At 35.3% G+C, this 10,139-nt stretch overlaps 1 protein-coding gene across 1 annotated transcript; it reads right to left on the bottom strand.

Moving 5' to 3' along the window:
• Positions 1-329: 329 nt before the first annotated feature.
• On the bottom strand, positions 330-1,277 carry LOC110290190 (olfactory receptor 8H1-like). Its single transcript, XM_021156684.2, has one exon. It carries the CDS (start codon positions 1,275-1,277, stop codon positions 330-332), a length of 948 nt encoding a protein of 315 aa, XP_021012343.2.
• Between the last annotated feature and the right edge of the window lie 8,862 nt (positions 1,278-10,139).

Below are 10,139 nucleotides of genomic sequence, written 5' to 3'. Positions count from 1 at the left end.
AAATTGTTACTATTCCACAGATATGTTTCCTAAAACCAGTAACTGAGGTTTCATAACATTAAATTCTATATAAGCTTAAGAATTACAAATATATATTTTTGATATTACATTGAACAGAATTATTTAAAACATTGGTTTCATGTGCATGTCTAAATTTCCAATTATGACATAGACTTTTAAAGTCCCATTCTGAGATATGCCCAAGCTATATTTTTCTAGGGGAAGTTCCACACAACTAGAAAGAAGAAACAAGTCTTCAGTTTTGTGCCAAGAGAGAAGCTAAAGAACTCAATAGAAAGTAAAAAGAATTTAAATATTTAGCAACTGTATTATTTTAGTTTCTGGGTGCACTCCCTCTTCTTCATAACTCTAATGACAGCACTTTTCACTTCTTTGTTCCTGAGACTATAGATAAGTGGATTCAGCATGGGGATAACTATAGTATAAAAAACAGAGGCTACTTGATCCTTTCCCAAGGAGTAGGACTTACTTGTTTTTAAATAAGTAAAGATCATTGTACCATAAAAAACAGTTACTCCTATAAGATGTGAGGCACATGTAGAGAAGGCTTTGTGCTTTCCTGAAGAAGAATTTATCTTCAGAATTGTAGAGATAATAGATACATAGGATGAGGATATCATGATGAGCGACAGCAATAGAGTGGAACCAGCTAAAACGAATATAGTGGCTTCTGCATTAGAGGTATCACTGCAGGACAGAGCTAAAATTGGGAATGTGTCACAAAAGAAGTGATGAATTACCGTGGAGTTGCAGAAATCCAGTGTGCTTAAGCAAAAGACAGTGACAGAGGAATCCAAAACTCCAATCATGTAGGACACAGTGATGAGAGCATAGGAGCGCCTAGGGGACATAATAACTGGATAGTGTAGAGGGTTGCAGATAGCTACATAGCGGTCATAGGCCATTGATGAAAGTATAAAACATTCAGAACCTGCTAAGAAGGCAAAGAAATACAACTGGGTGAAGCATCCCATGAAGGAAATATTTTTTATGGAGGTCAGCAGGTTCTGTAAGGTTTTAGGTGTGATTACAGTTGAGTAACTGAGGTCAAGGAATGACAAGTGGGTGAGGAAAAAGTACATCGGAGTGTGGAGCTGGACATCTAGATGAATGGTCAGAATTATACCTATGTTTCCCAAGACAGTGAGCATGTATATCAGAAGGAACAAAACAGAGAGGACCAGCTGAATCTCCTTGGAATCTGTCAGTCCCATAAGCATGAACTCGGGTTCATATGTAGGATTACAGGCACTCATAGTGAACAGTCCTAAAATGTGGAGAAGTTAAATGCAATACTTAGACTTAATTTCAGAAAGGTATTTGTACATAAGTGTTTAAAGGCCTTCTAATAATTGTTTTATCTCTTAAACTTCAAATTATTTTATAGTTTTCAGCTGTAGGAAATGTAACTGATCGAATAGATGGATTTATATAACATCACTTGACTATGATCTAATTTACAAAAGTACTATTAACTGTTTATTTCAGATTAGGCAAATAGAACAAAAAGAACAAATTAATTAAGAGGAATTATTACAGTTGAGTTATGAGTACATGTTATGATTTTGACCCCAGAGTCTAATTATAATTCTTTGTTTAATATTTTTATTAATTGAGCAAACCCAATTTAAAATATTTACTTATGGTTCACAAAACTTGAAAATAAATAATTAATCTTTAATTACTTATTCTTTAATGATGCTAATTATAATCACAAATAAATGTTTTCACTTTTTAAGAATAGTGTAGAGTATAAAAAGATACCTAACTATTAAATGAGAATAGATATTTTTATTTCCTGAAAATCCAAAATCAATGATTTCTAAAACTACAACCTCAAATTATGATGATTTATTTTTGTTCCATCAATCCCATTAACAATAATTCTGAATTACTTGTAAAATTATCAAGTGATACATGTTCACAGATACACTTTAATAGAACTTATGTCTCCCTTCAACTTTTAAGAATACTTACTGTGATCCAAAGTTAGGAAAAAGCAAGCCAAATTTGCTGTTAAGAATTTATGCCCAAAATTTCTCAACTGTCAATTTTTCTAAAAATAATAGAGGAAATCTACTCAAGGATATGAAAATGTTTATAATACAGCATTTTCATTTACATATCCATCATTGTATCTTTCTGAATTCAGAGAAATTGGAATATAAATTTAATCACCTAGCAAATTGTATGCAGGTCTCAGTCTGAAGGCATTTTGACTGAAAAAATTCCAGAAACTATTATGCTATCAGCAGACCAGTTCATGCCTTTCCCCCTTGCTTTATTATTCTAGGGTTCCTCATGTAGAGACATTGAGTGTCACGCAATATGTTGTCATCTGCAGGAGCCAATTTGAAGCAAGTTTACTTGGCATGCTATCAGAAACAAACTTTAAGATTAAATTAAGCCAGGAAAAGGATGATTAATTTTTTCAGGTTCACGAAATTCAATATATGTGAACATATTTATATATACTACGCGTTTTGAATTGACTCAATTGCTAAATAATTTTATGACTTATAATTTGCATAATACAGTGAACTAGTACATATATTTTATTCCCTATAGAAATAAATGTAGTTTTCTGTGATACATTAGCTACTTTATCAATAACATTACTAGCTTTCTTACAGTCTGTAAGAATTGATATATTGTAGAAATTTTCAAAATGGGTATGCAGTATTGAACACTGTGGTGTCACAGCAGTAACCCAATACTGTACAACTGTACATACATTTATATTTAAACATGAATACACATTATTTACTACCTTGCCAAATATAATAATTTGCATTTATAGCTCTGTTCTCTCACTTTCTCTCTCTCTCTCTCTCTCTCTCTCTCTAACTCTCTCTCTTTCTCTGTCATTGCTATACTTTTTCTTGTTCCCTCTATTTTTTATCTCTGAATTTTTTTAACCTGAATTTTTCAAATGTTTTGGTTCTCTTTTTATTTTAGTTTACATTTAATTTCATTACTATATATTTATTGTATACAATAAGAATAATAATTATGAGACATTTTCACACATGTATATATAGTACTTTGATTATGTTAGCACTTCTTAATTTCATCTCTAGTCCTGTATCTTCTGTCTTAGTAGTCATCTTCGTCCTTGATCATAGTTCCCTTGTACACTTTAAATTTTATTCATTCTACTATTGACATATAAAAAAAAGTCTCATTTTATGTTGTATTCACTTTATGTGATAATCACCCATCTTCATCCGTTTTGGTCCATCTACTGTCTAAATAGTAGGGTGCTACATGTGCCAGATTTACTTTACTCTCTCGTCTATAGCTAAACACTGAAGTTACATTCATGGCTTCACAATTTGACTAGTGCCTAGGCGTGCCACTCTCTGTACTGTATAATGTCTGTGATCTTTTTTGTGTATATAGCCATAGTAAAGTTGAGAGTGGGGTAATTGTCTTTATTATTTATAGGGAAACTATATATTAACTCCTACTATAACTGAACTAATTGATATTCCAAACTGTTGTTCATAAGGGTCCTAAATTCTCCCATTCACCGAATACGTGATGTTTCATATTTTAATAGCAGCCAATATGACATGGAAGGAATGATTCTCACGACAGATTTAAGTTGTATTTCCTACATATTTGGATGTGTTATTAGTTTGAAGGAAAGCTACTTATTTATGTATAGAATTAATATCTATCAAATGAATGTAAAATATGTTACAATTACCAAATTTTGGGGAAATATCTTCAGTCATTGTATTCCTCAAATGATCTATAATTTTACATTATGTATGAATATTTTATCAATTAGTAATAAACAACTTTATTAAACTGTACAGTAAATATTGTAGTTATTCTTCTAAGCCTTGGTCAGAGAAACTTCTTTCACAGTTGATGGTGAGACTCCTATCCGGTAAAAGTACTAAGAGTACGCAACTGTTAAATGATCAGCCCTAAACTAGACACCTATAATAACTCCCTTTAGGGATCACAAAATACCCAACAGATTGGCAGAAAGAATGTAAGAGACAGAATAAGAAATAGTGTCATAAGAAATTATCTGTTTGACATTATCTTGCTAAAACACTCATATAATCAGATTATTCAGAGAAAAATCACATGATTAAGTATAAGAAATTCAGGATAAATGATGAAACAATGAATGTACAATAAAGAAATTTTAAATTCCTATTTATAATTACAAAATAAAATAGGAATACCAGGGATGGAGAAATGCTCAGTGGTTAAGAAACATATTGATTCTGAAGACACAATTTCAAATCCAAAAGTCCATGTGCCAGAAGACAACCATATGCAACCTGTCGTTAGAATTTGGGAATATAGGTTTCTTCAAAAAACAGAGGAATATTTAATAATATGTTTTTTGTTTTAATGTCATGTGGGGAATGAGCAAGTGTTTTCATTTTAGGATGGAGCCTCCTTTGGGTAAATGCCGAGTAGGGATATCACTAAGCACTGAGATAGTATTGTTTCCCAATTATATGAGAAAGTGGCATATTGGTTTCCAAAGGGGCTGCACAAGTTTAAACTCCCACCAGCATTGGCAGAGTGTTCCCCTTGCTACACATCCTCACTACCTCTCATGTTTGTATTTTCTTAGTGATTGACTGGTGAAAGTTTGAATCTCACAGATGTTTTGATTTGCATTTCCTAAATGGCTAAGGATGTTGAACATCATATTGTTAGCTAAATCATGACAATACTTATCTCCATGTATTGGAGCCTGTAACTTTTCATTTAGGAATGGGGTATAGGGAAGTTGTCCTGTTATCACAGGTTGCATGTTGCCTTGTGCTCTAGCAGAGGCATGGTTGTGCCACTTGAAGTTATTTTCTTACATTTTGTGACATTTGGGAATTTTTCATAGGGTATTTAAATTCTGGAGCCCCAATAGGTATTGTTGTTGGTTGTTGCTTTATTTGAGGGGTTTGGTTGTAGCGTGATATCAGTTGAGATAAAAAAGAAACAAAGGAAAAGAAAATAGATTCAGATATCTCTCTCTCTCTCTCTCTCTCTGATTCCCTCTATCCTTTTCCTTCTATTTTGTGTTATGATGTGAAACAGGGGAGAGGAAGGAGGAAAGGTGGAAAATTAAGAATCTACAAACTAGAAACAGTCCAGCTAGAGAAATATAAGTTTAAAATAAACTTTTTGTCATTTCCTGTAATGTGATACAGATATAGGCAAAACTTTCATAAACAAAGAGGTGTAGATAATTAAATATATATATTTTTTAAAAAACAGAACAAATTTTGTTGGTATTTTTGTTTATTTGATTGATTTGTTACACAGGACCTGGGAATGTTTAAGTTGCATGCTCCTAAAGCCAGCATCTCCTAACAATAACAGTGTACTTGCAAAAATGTGAAGCATTGCATCAAAGTAACCTTTGGAGTAGTCCACAAAGTCAGATTATCAAAGAGTACTTGTCCTGTTCCTCCTTCCAATCCAGTGAAGTTCCTAAGTCTTCTTCCTTGAAAATAGATGTACACTTCCCCCCTCTGAAAGCTGAAAAGTTTTCAGCTGGTCCCCAAATCACAGGACTTCATATGCTGGAGCTTAAGTGAAGTTGTTTTTTGTTTGTTTGTTTTTAATAGCTCAGTGAAATGAGGATAATTACCTTTTTGGTTAATGTTAAACTGATGAAATTGCTTTTTATTGGTTACTTTATTTATTTACATTTCAAATGTTATCCCAGTCCCTGTTTCCCCTCCACAGCTCACCTACCCCCTACACTGTAGCTCTTGCTTTTAAAAGCTCAACCAACCAACCAACCAAATAACCAAAAGAAATAAATCAGTTTGAAGTAGAGAGTGCTACAGAGGGCATTAATGGTGAATCTTTTCTCCAGACCCTGTCACCAAATACCATTGGGAATGAAGCACATATGGAGGAGAAAGGATTTAGGGTATAGGGCTGAGAAGTGAAGAACCAAGCAACCTGAAAGTACTCTATTTATGATTACACTCCTACTCTGGTTGCAAGACTGCCATATCTGTGGATCCATCCCATAATCATCTTCCAAACACTGACACCATTGCATACACTAGCAAGAATTTGCTGAAAGGGCCCAGATAGAGCTGTCTCTTGTGAGACTATGCCAGGGCCTAGCAAACATAGAAGTGGATGCTCACAGTCAGCTATTGGATGGATGGATCACAGGGCCAATGAAGGAGCTAGAGAAAGTACCCAAGGAGCTAATGGGATCAGCGATCCTATATGTGGAACAACAATATGAAGTAACCAGTACCCCCCTGGAGCTAGTGTCTCTAGCTGCATATGAATCAGAAAATAGCCTAGTTAGCCATCAGTGGAAAGAGAGGCCCATTGGTCTTGCAAACTTTATATGCCTCAGTACAGGGGAACAACAGGGCCAAGAAGTGGGAGTGGGTGGGTGGGGAAGTGGGGGCTTTTGGGATAGCATTGGAAATGTAAATGAAATAAATACCCAATAAAAATGATAAACGTTTAAAAAATTTAGGTCATAAATAAGTCATAGTAGATTCCAGAGAAAAACATAAAAAATTTATCTCTTAAGAAAATTGACAATATGGGGTTGCAGAGACAGTTCAGTGATTAAGAGCACTGGCTGCTCTTCCAGAGGATCTGAGTTCAATTCCCAGCAACCACAAAGCAGCACACGTGAGATAGTCAACACTGTTATAAAATAAGATTCGTGTTATATGATTTTGCCCAACTGTAAACAGTATTCTGAACATAATTTAGATTCTTCATGCATTATAGATTTTGATTCTATGATTTGCAAACAATCCTCCTACTTTTTAGCATGCCGTTTTACTCTTTTGGTCAATTCATTTTAAATAAAGGTGCTTAATTAAAAAAAAAATGTAACATTACACCTAGTCACCAGCTGATGTCAATCCTGCTGCAGTGATGGTAACTGAGCTGGAATTCACATCATTTGATAGTAATGACACATGCAGAAGCTATTGAAGTTGGTGGAATTTGTATGCTAAATAATAAAATAATAAAAATAAATAAAACAAGTGAAGTTTAAATTCAAAAGCCAAAAAAAAAAAAAGAAACAGAACAAAAAAGCAAATCAAAATAAAACAAAAAACAGAACTACTTATAAGTATAGGGTCCAGACAATATAAATATTAGAAAATAAGTACTTTGAATTTATATCCATTTGACCTCCTTTTATTGTCTAATTGCTCTGACTAGAACTTTGAGTAATATATTGAATAAACAGAAAGAATGTGGACAGCCTTGTCTTGTCCCTGTTTTTAGTGGGATTGCTTCAAGTTTCTCTCCATTTAGTTCAATGGTGGCTATTGGTTTGCTGCATATTGCTTTTGTTATGTTTAGCTATGGGCCTTAAGTTTATGATCTTCCAAGGGGTATTGGATTTTGTCAAAGGCTTTTCAGAATCTAATGAGATGGTCATGTGGTTTATTTCTTTGACTTTGTTTATATGGTGCATTATGTTGATAGATTTCCATATATTGAACCATTGCTGCATTCCTGGAATGAAGCCTATTTGATCATGGTGAATGATGTTTTGGATTAATTCTTGGATTTAGTTTGAAAGAATTTTATTGAATATTTTTGCATTGACATTCATAATAGTAATTGGTCTGAAGTTCTCTTTTTTGTTGGGTCTCTGTGCTGTTTAGATATCAGCATAACTGTGACTTCGTAGAACAAGTTATGTAGTGTTCCTTCTGTTCCTATCTTGTGAAATAATTTGAGAAGTATTGGTATTAGGTCTTCTTTAGAGGCCTTATAAAATTCTGTACAAAAACCACCTGTCTCTGAGTTTTCTTTGGTTTGGAGACTTTTCATGACTGCTTTTATTTCTCTAGAGGTTATGGGTCTATTTAGATAGTTTATAGGATAATGATTTAACTTTGGAAGGTTCTGGGTCAACAGGTAGTTGGCATGTAGAAGAATGCAAATTGATCTGTATTTTTCTCTTTGTACAAAGCTCAAGTCCAAGTAGATCAAGAACCTCCACATAAAATCAGATATTATGAATCATATGGAAAAGAAAGAAGGTAAGATTCTCCAACACATCAACACAGAGGAAAATTTCCTGAACAGAGTACCACTGGTTCAGACTCTAAGATCAAGAATTGGCAAATGGGCCAGGCATGGCTGCTGACTCACACCTTTAATCCCAGCACTTGGGAGGCAGAGGCAGATAGGCAAATTTCTGAGGCCAGCCTGCTTAACAGAATGAGTTCCAGGACAGAAAACCAGCAGAAAAGCCCTGTCAAAAAAAAAATAATAATAATAAGGCCACCTAGGTTCCTGGACTCCACAGAAAGTAGCCTGCACAGGTAAGAGTGTGGACTACAGAAGCTAACAGCATCTGGGACAGGCGAGAGCCACAGAGCTTCTGAGACAGCACCAATTTCAGGCTTCAGACATCTGTCCACCTTCCAGGCCAGAGGTCAGGTGTCTGCCTGGACCGGGAGGCCCTAGATTCAGGATCCACGGGAGCCATTTTGGTTTCAGGACTCCGGAGAAAGTAGTCTGCACAGGTGAGAGTGTGGACTACTGAAATTAAAAGCTTCTGGGACAGGCCAAAGCAACTCAGCTTCTGGGAAAGGTCCTGTTTTGGCCCTTCATCTTCGGCCAGGAGTAGGTTCAAATGCCAGATAACTGTGCACCTTCCATGTAAGTGGTGAGCTTGTCTGCAGAGACTGCTCTGACCACTGAAACTCAGAGGAGAGAGCTCCTCTCCCAGGTCTGCTGATAGAGGGTAAAAGAATCACCAGAGGAACAATCTCTAAACAGAGACAACTATAACAATTAACTCCAGAGATTACCAGATGGCGAAAGGTAAACATTAGAATCTCACTAATAGGAATCAAGGCCACTCACCATCATCAGAAACCAGCACTCCCACTTTGCCCAGTCCAGTGCACACCAACACACCTGAAAAGGTAAACCCAGATTTAAAAGCATATCTCATGATGATGGTAGAGGACATCAAGAAGGACTTTAATAACTTACATAAACAAATACAGAAGAACACTGCCAAAGAGTTACAACTCCTTAAAGAAAAACAGGAAAACACAACCAAACAGGTAGAAGTCCTTAAAGAAAAACAGGAAAACATACCCAAACAGGTGATGGAAATGAACAAAACCATACTAGACCTAAAAAGGGAAGTAGACACAATAAAGAAAACCCAAAGTGAGGCAATGCTGGAGATAGAAACCCTTGGAAAGAAATCTGGAACCATAGATTTGAGCATCAGCAACAGAATACAAGAGATGGAAGAGAGAATCTCAGGTGCAGAAGATTCCATAGAGAACATCAGCACAACAATCAAGGAAAATGGAAAATGCAAAAAGATCCTAACTCAAAACATCCAGGAAATACAGGACACAATGAGAAGACCAAACCTACGGATAATAGGAGTGGATGAGAATGAAGATTTTCAACTCAAAGGACCAGCAAACATCTTCAACAAAATTATTGAAGAAAACTACCCAAATCTAAAGAAAGAGATGCCCATGAACATACAAGAAGCCTACAGAACTCCAAATAGGCTGGACCAGAAAAGAAATACCTCCCGACACATAATAATCAGAACAACAAATGCACTAAATAAAGATAGAATACTAAAAGCAGTAAGAGAAAAAGGCCAAGTAACATATAAAGGCAAGCCTATCAGAATTACACAAGATTTTTCACCAGAGACTATGAAAGCCAGAAGATCCTGGACAGATGTTATACAGACACTAAAAGAACACAAATTTCAGCCCAGGCTACTATACCCAGCCAAACTCTCAATTAACATAGATGGAGAAACCAAAGTATTCCATGACAAAACCAAATTCACACATTATCTCTCCAGGAATCCAGCCCTTCAAAGGATAATAACAGAAAAAAACCAATACAAGGACAGGAACCACGCCCTAGAAACAACAAGAAGGTAATCCCTCAACAAACCTAAAAGAAGACAGCCACAAGAACAGAATGCCAACTTTAACAACAAAAATAACAGGATACAACAATTACTTTTCCTTAATATCTCTTAATATCAATGGACTCAACTCCCCGATAAAAAGACATAGACTAACAAACTGGCTACACAAACAAGACCCAATATTTTGCTGCTTAAAGGAAACTCA

This window comes from Mus caroli, unplaced genomic scaffold, assembly GCF_978045245.1.
Source record: "Mus caroli unplaced genomic scaffold, Mus_caroli_1 scaffold_2, whole genome shotgun sequence".
Lineage (NCBI taxonomy): Eukaryota > Metazoa > Chordata > Mammalia > Rodentia > Muridae > Mus > Mus caroli.
Note: the sequence above shows the minus strand (reverse complement) of the source record. Positions and strands in the feature narration are given on the sequence as shown.

Coding starts and splice junctions, on each gene's coding strand:
- LOC110290190 (XM_021156684.2), bottom strand. CDS start 1,277: ATGAGTGCCTGTAATCCTACATATGAACCCGAGTTCATGCTTATGGGA.